The sequence below is a fragment of the Neolamprologus multifasciatus genome, chromosome 11 (assembly GCF_963576455.1).
Source record: "Neolamprologus multifasciatus chromosome 11, fNeoMul1.2, whole genome shotgun sequence".
NCBI classification, from domain to species: Eukaryota; Metazoa; Chordata; class Actinopteri; order Cichliformes; family Cichlidae; genus Neolamprologus; species Neolamprologus multifasciatus.
In genome coordinates, this window is record NC_140449.1 from 23,925,708 (window position 1) to 23,938,707 (window position 13,000).

Here is a 13,000-nt window from a genome sequence, read left to right on the forward strand (position 1 = left end):
CCCCTTCTTTAGGCCAGTAACGCAGCAACACCCCAATACAACAGGGACCCCGTGTGGTGAAACGATGAACAACACTTCATTTCGGTCTTGGTCACTGAATGCCTTTAAATTGCTGTTAATATACTATCCCTACAGATAGGAAGAATCAGTATTGTGATCATTAAAAAGAGTTGTGCATTACTAAATCAATATCAATAGAGTAATATATCAAATTATATTGGGAGCAAAATATCAATTAACATCTGTCTTTTTTGTATATCATTGCAGATCTGTAATGCTTAGTGTTCAAATACTCCGTTTGATGTATTCTAATTTATTATGCCTTCCAAATACAGACCACACAGCTACTAGTCATGATGGAACTTTCAGAGAGCTAAATTAATTAGTGAAATTAAATTTTAAAAAGTCTGCCAAAATGTTGTGAGAACTTTTAAGCAGAAATGCCCAAAGTCTCTGGTTCCTGTGTGACTTTCTTAGAGTTATTGTAAATCTATTTCAAAATCATTCCCTTCAAACCACCAGTCTTATCTTTGCCATCAATTTCCTGCCAAAACAGAACTCATCATACCAGAAAAGAGAAACCACAGAATTGGTAAGGTCTGTGAAAATGGAAAATTTACGCATCAGTAGCATCAGCAACAACAACAAATAAGTATGTACAAAAGTATAGCGGTAGCAGATCTATGCACTCCCTATGGGACTAAATGACAGATAAAGCGCTGCATTGAAGTTTCTTGAATTTGTCAAAAAAACAAAACAAAACAAAAAACCAAAACATTAAATAGTAAATAAAAAAACCTTTGATTTAAGAGCTTAATATTGTAAACAGCAAATAAATATATAAAGAAATAAAAGTTTACTGCAGACAATATTTCATACCCTCAGTGAAATCACACAGCAAATGCTAGAAAATTGCCAGTGATAACAATGGTGTTCTGTACACGGCTGCACCATTACAGAAACTTTGCAAACTATATTTTATCAAAAATTACACTCACAACGCAACACCTGAGGACAGGATTGTGACATTTATACTGAGCAATGTTCTTCACAACAGACTGCAGCTTTACAAAACTTACAAACCATACACTCCGTCTTTTCATTTCATTTCTTGTATTTTATTTAAAGCTGCAGAAGTAAAGTTTCATATCATAAATAATCAAGTAAACTTTCCATTGTATTTGCCACTTAAACATTGGCATACTGGTTTCTTCATTGCCCAGTGTCTTCTCTATTGATTGTGTAATTTTCTACTTTAATCTTCAACTTCATCTTTGATGTTTTTCAAAGGAAAAATAACTTTCTGTATTCTGTGGCATTAGTGGCAGCACTCCTCTGCAGGATAAAAGGAGTTGGGTGTGTTACTTAAATCTCCCGCAGAAATACATACAATATAAACACTGCAGAATTAAAATCAGGTGCAGTTTGTTTTTGCAGTAGTGGTGGAGATTACCATAGAAGCTTTTCACTGCATCATGGTAAAAGAAGAAGTTATTTGCATTGATAAAATGTTGGAGGCTTGCAGAAAGTAGCTCATTGTGGCTGTTTGTTCTTTTTTTGTCCCTGCAATACAAAAAACAAAACAAAACACCAATTCCAAATAAATTGGGACACTATGTAAATGTAAATTTATCCAAAAATATATAATATAGAAAATGTATGAAATGCTTATATTGAGAAAATGTACTTTTATTTCATTTTAACAGCGTGCCTAAAAAAGGTTGGGACAGGGCCATTTTTACCACTGAGTAGCGTCCCCTCTTCTTTGAACAGCAGTCAGTAAACAACTGGCAACTGAGGAGACCAGCTGCTGCACCTCTGTGAGAGGGATGTTGTCCCATTCATGTCTGAAAAAGGATTCTTGGGTCTTTTTTTGTGGTAGTTTTCTTTCCATGATGTACAAAATGTTTTCAGCTGCCTAAAGGATGCAGGCAGACAAGATAAACTCTCAGACTCTTCTACTACAGTTTTTGTTTTAATAGTTGCGGTATGCAGTTTAGCATTGTCTTGCTGAAATCTGCAAGGCCTTCTCAGTGTTACTTTCAGAGAACTTCACATTTATATTTGTCTGATCACAGAACAGTTCCACTTCCCCTCAGTCCATTATAAATGAGCACTGGCCCAGAGAAGATGATGATGTTTTTGGGTCATGCTCACATATGGCTTTCTTCTTTGCAATGATAACCTACATTTCTACAGACGGAAACTTCTAGAAACGCTGTGTGAGAATCATCCTCAGTGCTGCCTGAGAGTCTGAAGATCATAGACATGGGTCAATCCTGATTATCAGCTTTGTTGTTTTGTACAGAGTTTTCTTCATATTGTCTGAATCTTTTGATCTTTTTGACAGCACATGTCTGCTTTTGGGTCATAAATGATGCCAAATATGACCATATTCATTTGCAATTTTGAGATTTGAGTCAGTGTGGAGGGTGGTATGTTTTATGTACTGTTTATAAAAAGATTTATTTTATATAATAATCTAATAGTTATGAATCCATGGGTTGTTTGCTAAAATATCTGGAGGTTATTCAATTCGATTCAGTTCAATTCAATTTTATTTATATAGCGCCAAATCACAACAGCAGTCACCTCAAGGCACTTTATATTGTAAGGTAGATCGTACAATAATACATACAGAGAAAAAACACAACAATCGTATGACCCCTATGAGCAAGCACTATGGTGACAGTGGGAAGGAAAAACTCCCTTTTAACTCCTTTTAATTTCTTTTATTTAAAAGAATAAAATAAATATTTAGTCAAAAGTCTTTGTTGGTTTTATCAGTGGGTGTTTTTTAGTCATTGCTGGACTAAAACTAGTTAAGAAAAATATAGTAAAGTAATGATAGGATGTATACAACTTCTGCAAATTCCATTAATGTACATTTTTCACTGTCTTTCCAACACTGAGTAATGCACAGCCCCCATGCTATCTCATTCACAGGGAAAAACTCAAAAAACCACCACCTGTCAGATCTGTCCAAACTTTAGCAACAGAGTTTTTTTTTCTGCCAATCTAGAGACAGCTACATAGAAAACACAACTCTGTTCTCACAACACAGGTTATAAAGATAATCAAATTTCTCAAGAACTGACTTTCAGTATGAAAAAGCACACAACAAATTCAGCTCAAATGAGCCTTTGAAATTACTTTGCAACAAGAAAAACTGATTTTGTTCACACATGCTCTGACAGCACTGAGCGAGCAGACACTTTCACTCCCACAGACTGACACTGTGAGGAAATGCTGTTTGAAAACCAGCAAGTGACAGTTTGTCAGGTACGGACCAGCGTGGTATGTTTGCAAACCACATTTTCACCCTTTTTTTCATACAGTAAAAACACTGCAACACCTGCAGGTGGGATTTTCACATAATCTTTAAGTAATGTTCTGAATTAAAATACTGTGGGAGATAAAAGAGTACAGCTATTGTTACGACTACAGCCTGTGCCATGTCATGGAAAACTACCTGCAACCAAAAACACTCCTTGATCGAACATATCTAACAGTATAGAAGCAAGCAACAATCAAGTCAAAGCGAAAACCTTTAAACAGAATAAACGTCCAGCAAACTTCACTTTCACAACCACAATCTAGTCCTGTATTATATGTTTTGTGTGTGTTTAAGGCTGTTGTTAAGTTTGAGGATTTAGAAAAGAAGAAAGAATAAATTGAAACGGTCTACTTGCAATTACTATCCAAGTCTCAAAACTTTGCAACCAAATTGAAACTGGCTGTCATGACTGGAGAAGAAAATAAAGGACCCACCGACATAGACAGGAATAAGACTCAAGAGTAACAGAGCTAACAGATTAAATAACAGAGTCTGTCTTAAAACATGATCACTTTCCCAGGTGATGGAGTCGGGGGGCGGAGTGCTGTCTCAAAATCTCAAAAGATTAGAATAGCTCATTTTGAATTGAAGTGAATTTCTGTGCAAACAGTATAAATACAACACGTGTCTTGGTTTAGTTCAGAACACATCACAACAGTAATGGGAAAATTGTCCAGAAAACGGTCATCAAGACCCTCCACAAAGGTGGTAAGGTCATAGCTAAAGAGGCTGTTTGCAGAGCGCTGTACCAAAATATACTGACTGTCTTTTAGGTACATTTGAAGCATTTTAATTAGTTCTTGGAAAGGTGACAGTGATGTCTGTTGTTTGAAACAATTGTCAAGAAAAGTTGAGTGAAGAACTTGCGAGAGGTTCACAAAGATTGAATTGAGGCTGGTGTTAGTGCATCGAGAGTCACCACACACAGACATCTTCAGGAAAGTCATGTTAACCAGTAATGCTGAACAAGGGACAATGTGACAAGCCTCACCTGGGCTGAGGAGGAGAAGAACTGAACTGCTCCTCAGTGATCCAGTCTTCTTTTCAGATGAAAATAAATTTTGCATTTAATTTGGAAATCACATTTTAGAGTCTGAATGAATAGCAGAGAGTCACAGAATCCAAGTCCAGTGTGAAGTTTCCACAGTCTGTGATGATTTTGGGTGCCATGTGATCTGCTGATGTGTCTAAAGTCAATACACAGTCAACACAGCCAACTACCAGGACTCTTACTTCATGGCTTTACCTGCTTTATGAAGATGCTGATTTCCTTTCTCCAGCAGGACGTAGCAGCCAACATACATGAACTGAACCCCACAGAGAAGCTGCAACATATTATCAAGATGAAGATGAGAAACACCCGACTCCGAATTACAGATGAGCTGAAGGCCTCTATCAGAACACCCAGTGCCTCATGCTGATCACCTTCATGCTATGGCACACTGATGAAGTAGTGGTGAGCATATAAATAAATATACTTTTCATAAGTTGGACATTTCTGTATTGTAAACAAGTTTTAGTGGAACTTGTTCTAAAGATTTAGGACACAGTTTCCTGATTTTAACGAAGCCATAATCATCAAAAAGGGGTTTAATTATTCCACTTTGGATCTAATGCCTATAGAATATATGCATCTAAAGTTTTTAATTAAATTGTGGAAAAATTAAGTTTTATATATAAAACTTGATAATTACAAACAGAACTATTACACATCACAATCTGTTGAACACTTATTTTCTTATTTCGTTCCATCCCATCAAATAAAAAACACAAATAAAAAACAAAATCTCCAATTAAAAATTTATTTATTCTTTTACTTCTAAATTCTCTTTTGGTTGTGTTGTTTTAATTTTATTTTAATTTTGCTTTGTTCTTCTCTTTGGTTTGGACAAAGAGGAACTCTGTGTGCTTACTCATACTTTGTAATTGTGGTTCTCTTTGCAAACACTTTTTCTCGGTGTTTGCCAAATGTTGTATCAATTTGAGTCTCCTGCTGCCAGACTTTGTGTTAACATCAAAGTGGACCAAATCAGGAACACTGTGTGACTCCTAAGACGTCTTCTTTTTTGTCCGCTGCCTGTTGTGCACAATGAAAATTTGCAACAGAATATCCCGCCTGCTGTTCACGCTTATTTACATTTCATTACACACAGGTAAGACTCTAATGTTTGTACTTCTTTTCTGCACAGTATATTCTAGAATAAATGTTATTAGAATTAACGTTATTACTAAAATAATAGTGGAAAAAAGCAGCTTTTTTAGCCTTAACTTTTTGTCACCATGTCACTATTTAATTTTGACAGTTCTGGGTGCAAAACAACTCAAAGCCTCACCTGAAGTGTCTGCATTTATTGGAAATGATGTCACCATACCCTGCCAATTAATCCAGCAGCCAGAGAATACAAATATTACTCAGGTTCAGTGGACTCTCCTGCAACCAGAGCAAGAGGCAGTCCCCCTTATTGTTTATAACAGTCAGCTTGGGTTGAATATTCCCAATTCTCCACTGAGCCAGAGGGTGAAGTTGACAGGACAATCGCTGATTATTAAGGCTGTGGAAATGGCAGACGCGGGGTTGTACACCTGCAGCATTTCCGCCTTTCCCAGTGGTAAATTTGAAAGAATCACCAAACTTGTTGTTGAAGGTAAGTAAAGTTATCTGATGTGTTTGTTTCGGAAACAATAAATTAATATTTTTAAAGAACCCTCAACATTTGCTAAAGTTATACTTTTGAATTTTGCCAATTCCCATAAGAAAATTACAATTAACAACGTGAGTCTGCTGTTTAAATGGAAAGGATGCATTTGACTATGGGATTGTAATCTTACTGTGAGGCGACTGTGCTAACCTCGTCACATCCGTGCAAATACTTAGGAACAAAGGCTGCATGGAAATAGTTCAACAACATGATTTGTTTGAAAAATAGTTACTCTCATAGGTTTGAATTATTAAATAACAACATCAGAACTATTACCTTACATCATGTGTCTGAGGTTATAATCTTATTGTTGTGTTTCTCCCATAACGATACCAAGGTGAGATGGTGAGATTACCAAAACTGATCGCTTTTGGAGTATTCTTGCTGATAAATGGGGCCATGATAGGCACGACTTATTTCATAATTAGAAGAAGAAGGTTTGTACAAGTGTGTGTGTGTGTGTGTGTGTGTGTGTGTGTGTGTCTGTCTGTCTGTCCGTGTCTGTGAGCTGTTAGAAAACATATTTCTTCCAGGACCAAGAATGTGTCATTATTAAATATTACTGTGCAACGTTAGTCAGCAAGTCAATATTTATAGGTGAGAAAATTCACCACTGAAATCAGGTATTTATACTGTAACCAATCACAAAACTCCAGGATGAGGATTTTATCATGACATATTAGTATCACAACAGCATTTTTTAATGTATTTACTAAACATTTACAGTTGAAATCAGATACTGAAACCATAGCCAATCACAAATCTCTATTTTTATCACTCAGACGTAACGTTGTCTTTGATCATCGGGTCTACACAGGTGAGTTCTATGTCTCTGAATTTCTAATACAGAGCAGCAATTTATTTTATGGCTTTAGTCTCGTTTCATTTCCTTTTAATAAAACGATTCTGTCTTTCAGATACAGTTGAAACAGTGATGTTAGACTGAAAGAGGTAAGCTCACAGCTGGTTTAATTTAAGATTTCTAGCTCAATTTTTTTTTCAAATTTAGTTACTTTGACCAAAACAAATTTGAAATCAACCTGATGAAAACAAAGAGAATAAAAGCAAGTACTGAACTGTTACACGTGCAGGTACAAGATCTTTTCTGCAGTGATGTCGAGTTCAAACCATCCTGAAATGTACCTCATCCTCCGCTGACAAACATAAAGAGACTCAGGATGTTAAGCTTCAAATGAAGATACTCTTTTAAATGACTCATTACAACATTTTGATTTTTTTCTTGTCTCAATGCATGCCTGCCAAAAGGGTAGTAAATGCATGCTTGGTTCTGTGGTTTAAAGCAAACATTGGCCAATCTTTGCATTACAGCAAAGTTTTTCAATTTACAATTTCACAATTTGCCTAAAGAGAGAAAGTCACAGGAAGTATTCTTGCATTGCACATTCCCAGAAGGGACACCACTTAAAGGTGTTTTGGGGCAGCGGTGGCCCAAAATGTGGAAGGTTTAATGGGTGTTAGAGTTGTCACTGCAATATATGATTGGCCACCACGGCGCTCCATATATTTGCCTGGTTTGTTTCTCCTGATGGTGTACCTCTGTGAAAGGTATTGAGGGCTATTTGCAATCAAAAGTTTTAGTTGGGTCTTTTGGCTGTTGGTTGCAAAATCAATTGTTGGCTGTGAATATTTCTTCCATGAGCCAGTAGCAGAACAAGTTTCAGTGCAACGGGGACCTCATGTGCTCAATTGATGAAATGCAATTAGCCTTTAAATTTGGAAGTGTTCAAATCAAACTTGAAGACCTACCTATCTTCAAAGGCATATATATATATATATATATGCATATATATGTATATATATATATATGCATATATATGTATATATATATATATATGTGTATATATATATATATGTGTATATATATATATGTGTATATATATATATGTGTATATATATATATGTATATATATATATATATGTATATATATGTATATGTATATATATATATGTATGTATGTATGTATATATATATATATATATATATATATGTATATGTATATATATATATATATATATATATATATATATGTATATATATATATATATGTATATATATATATATGTATGTATATATGTATATATATATATATGTATGTATATATGTATATATATATATATATGTATGTATATGTGTATATATATATATATATATGTATATATATATATATATATATGTATGTATATGTATGTATGTATATATATATATATATATATATATATATATATATATATATATGTACACACATATACACACATATATACATATGTATATACAGCCGTTAGCACATGATTCTCCTTATGGGGACCTGATATGTTTAATATGCTGCTGAGAGTATACCCCAGAAGAAGCATATAGTATAGCTTTTATTTTGGAAAGAGCCATTTCTCTGTAATAAACTCTTTTCCAAAGATGAGTGATTTCTCGATCAGATAGATTTATTATTTTATCCCTTTGTTGTTTCAGCAACATTAAATTTAAAAACTGTACTTTTGAGTTAAAATATGTATTTATAATTTTAATAAATGACAAATTAAAAACATGAACAAAAGCATGAACATTTTTTTTTTATCGAAAAAATATCGAACCATGACACCAAAGTATCGAACCGAACCGAACCGTGAATTTTGTGTATCGTTGCACCCCTAATATGTATGTATATATATATATATATATATATATATATATATATATATATATATATATATATATATTTACACACACACATATATGCTTGTTAGACATTTGCATATAAGACTATGCTTGTGTATAAATGAATGTCTTGTAATCTTTTTATCTCATTTATTATAATTTCTCTTTTTATTTTGACTACTTTGGCTGACATTTGATGTCTTTTAAATGTGCTATACAAATAAAAACTTAACTTGACTTGACTGTTAAATTGCTGCACAACATCATTCGTACCATTTGTGTCATTTTCAAAACAGTTGAGGCATTTTCATAACAGAATCATCTCTGCAAAAGACACAAAAAAATCCTTTTTCATACATGTCAAAGCAAAGTCAGTCAATCACTTCAACTCTGCAACCAATCAGTACAAACCGTGTCACCACTAGTTTAAAGACAGACACAAAATCAAACTTTATGGAGTCTGGAAAACTGCCGGCAAAAAATGTGTGACTAGTGTAAAGTAAATAGCATTCAGACATGACAATAAAATGTGTTTACACAATATCACTGATGAAACTGTACATGGGAAACTATCTTCTTTTTCTTTCAGCTGCTTCATTTCAGGGATATACACATAAGATCATCTTACTCTATTCCCAGCATCTTCCTCTGTCTCACCAACCCCCTGCATGCCCTTCTTCACATCTTCTATGTGGTCTTCTTCTTTTCTTCCTGCCTGGCAGCTCCATCTTTGGCATACTTTGTCCAGTACATCCACTATCCCTCCTCTGCACACATCCAAACCATCTTAGTCTTGCCTCTCTAACTTTACCTCTAAAACTGTCAACCTGAACTGTCCCTCTGATATATTCATTTGTAATCATGTTCATCCTGCTCACTCCCAATGAAAATGTCAGCATCTCCAGCTCTGCCCCCTGTCTTTTTGTCAATGCAGTCTTCAAACCATAAATCATAAATCACACTTCACTCTTGTTGCTGTCCTCCTGTCACAAATCCCCCCGACACTCATCTCCAACCACTCAACCCTTCCTCCAATCTCTTCTTCACGCCTGTTTAGACTCCTCCCCAAACTCTGTGCAACGTTTAACCAACAATTTTATCCTATAATTACTCTCTTCCTCTTCTTGGTTTCCAAAGTGATCCTACACACACTACCATTCGATGCTGTCTAGCTTCATTCTCCCCTGATACAACTTTGCTATCGCTTTTAGATTGCACCTTGTTCCACTTTTATGTTCCTCCCTTTTCTTCACCACATCCATTTCCTTTCTTTATGCAAAATACACCACCATCTGTCCATCCCAATTCCTCCTCCTTAAAATAATGCCTGTCCAACACTTTCTCATCACCTCTGTTCAGTTCACTGACATGTCCACTGAAGTCTGTCCCAGTCACCACTCTCTCCCCTCTGGGAATACTCTGCACCACTTCATTCATCTTACTCCAGACTTAGACTTCCCCTCTCTCATCTAACTTACATCCAGCTTGTGGGGCATATACACAGACAAGACTCCACATCTCATGTTTGATTTCCAGCTTCAAAATTTTAATGACTCAGCAAGGTGACACCCAGCGAGCATGTTGGTTATGAAGGATGTCACAGATGATGCTTTGTTGTTCTCTCTTGTTCCCCAAGAGTTTTCAGAAATCTTGTGTTTATCAGGGTGGTGCTTCCTGAACTCATAATTATGGGAGTGCATTTCCTTGAACAATTACAGAAACAATCCGGTTGAAGTGGAAATGTTTCAAGGCAAAACGTACATCAGGAGCATTTAGACAGATGTCATATAAGCTTGCAGTTAATGCAAACAGAAGAACAGAAAAATCATTGGTGAAATTTTCTGTATAAATCAAATCCTGAAGTTACTGATGCTACTGCAATTTAATCCTATAACAGCACCAGCCAGAACCAATTATAAGAGGCACAATAGATCCATGCTTTCTTCTTATGCCAACTTCTGACCCACCATCTTAATGCCACAGCAGAACTCAAGACTCATCATTTCCTCACTTGTTCAACTTTGGTGAATATATAAACTGTAGCTTTAGTTTCTGTTCTCAGCTGACAGGAGTGGCACCCGGTGTGGTCTTGTGTTGTGTGTTTCAGTGTACCTTGGTTGTAATGAGTGTTTATTAGTGTTACTTTTGCCTTCAGCTGAAGCAGTGTTGCTCATCTCATCTGAGTTTACTTGTAGTTTCCTGCATTGCAATGCACTGACTAAATCATGCAAAACATATCTATAATTTTCTTTAAAGCTACACTAGAAGTTAACTATCTGTCCATCCTTTTGGTGAAATCTCATTAATCTCATCTAATTTGCAATTATATTTAGCATAGACAATTGTGGCATTTAAATGTATGAAACTTTGTCAGAAATAGTGAAATATCTCAGCAACTACTGGAAGATTTAAGGTCACTATTAACACATTTTTGTTAATTCTCAGTTTCCCCCTGTTTTTAATCTAGCTTTGCTCATTTCATCTTTATTAGTTGCAGTGCTCATTTTTATTTTTATTGTAGTCTGTGGGGGGGTGGGGGGGTGGTATGTTACATAAACTTTACAAAATTACACTTGCTGGATATATTAGTCAACCTAACCCATGTGCTGCTTTCTGAAATACCTTATAAAAATTAAACTAGTAAACTAGAAAAACACATTGCCTTTTTAAAATAAATTGTGTGAAATCGGTTTGATATATAATCATATATACTTTTAATGATCTAACAGTATACAATCAAATGACTAACAAGAATAATTGTCAGAGAAATATAATGGAAAATCTTATGTAACAGTATATTTCAATAAAAGTACTTATTAGTACTTTGAGTTTCTGTCCAGCACTGAAGAGCTTACTGCACCAATACTTTCACAAATGACAAAACTCTACAGTTCAAGGAAATTCAGTTATTATTAATAGCAATAGTAATAAAAACCAAACACAGAAACCTCTCGCACATTTCACAGCACAGATTGCAAAGGTAATAAAGTACTGACTTTCATTATGACATATGAAGAAAAGAAAATGCTCTGACAGCAGCGAGTGAGCAGACACTTTCACAACCACAGACTGACACTGTGGAAAAATGTTGTTTGAAAACTGACAGGTGAGTGAGACAGTTCATCAGGCTTAGAGCAGTATGGTAAGTTTGTAACCACGTTTGGTTTTTGTACAGTAAAAAATGCTGCAACACGCACAAACAGGACTGTGATAGTGTCGCTGCCCAATGTTCTACACAAGAGAGTCAAAGGTGACAAAATACTGAGAGAGATAAAAGACTACAATTGTTTTTTTTTACTACAGCCTGTGGAAAGTCACGGAAAACTACGTACAACTCTAAGAAAACAATCAGGTAATCAGATGATCCCAGGTAAGTGAATAAATGCCAGGGGAGTTGTTGGCTGAGAGAGATTTTCCTTACAGATGGAGTGATGGAGAGCAGGCAGGATGAATCTGTTCAGAGGAAACCTGAGCACTGAATGGCCCCCGGGTCACTTCTGGCCCATTGCTGTGTCTGAACAGCTTTTTGAAGGTCAATGGCATGTTAGAATTCAAAACAAACAATATATATCATGCAGTTTGTCCCATTTTAACCACCAAATACTGTTTGATAAACTCCTAATTAGAGAATGACTTATGTTTCTATGGAAAGACCAGCTTCCTTATTTCCTGTAAAATGGCAACAAACAGTAAAATATTTCTGCTTTCCCAGGTTTATAATTGCTCATTATATAAATTTGGATTACATACTCTATTACTGGATATGAGCTGTGTGTTATAAAAATTCAGTAAAATATTTATATGGAATGATTTTTTTAAAATAATATAAGTTGAAACATTATGAATATTGCTATTTTGTCACATGACAACAGCTGGTAATAATCCCTAATTAGTGCGTGAAGCTTCTTTCCAGACATCTAAACTAAGACTTTAAGGACACACAGTCGAGACTATAGCCGACACCGGAACATAAGCTGTCAAAGTAAAACAGGAAATAGAAATTGCTGACTTGACACTGACAGAAAAGTAAACAAATACAGTGACGGAGACCAGACAGAGAAACAAACACGGAGACAAAAGTTCAAGACAGACTTGATACAAAAGGGAACTAACCAGATGAGGGAACAAAGAACTAGAAACAGTAGGAAGCAGTGGGGAAAAAATACTAAAAACCAAAGGACTAAGCAATAAAGAACTAAAATATAATCATATAATAGAACGAATACAAGGAATGAATAAAAAACGTACATAAACTCAAGACACTGGGTCCAAACCCAAGGAGCCTAACACAGC

At 35.3% G+C, this 13,000-nt stretch overlaps 1 protein-coding gene across 1 annotated transcript; it reads left to right on the forward strand.

The window, feature by feature from the left end:
• Positions 1-5,150: 5,150 nt before the first annotated feature.
• On the forward strand, positions 5,151-7,856 carry LOC146508526 (nectin-3-like protein). Its single transcript, XM_085177700.1, has 6 exons — positions 5,151-5,490; positions 5,641-5,982; positions 6,374-6,473; positions 6,819-6,853; positions 6,954-6,987; positions 7,128-7,856. Exons 1-5 carry the CDS (start codon positions 5,427-5,429, stop codon positions 6,980-6,982), a joined length of 570 nt encoding a protein of 189 aa, XP_085033826.1. The 5' UTR covers positions 5,151-5,426; the 3' UTR covers positions 6,983-6,987; positions 7,128-7,856.
• The last annotated feature ends 5,144 nt before the right edge of the window (positions 7,857-13,000 follow it).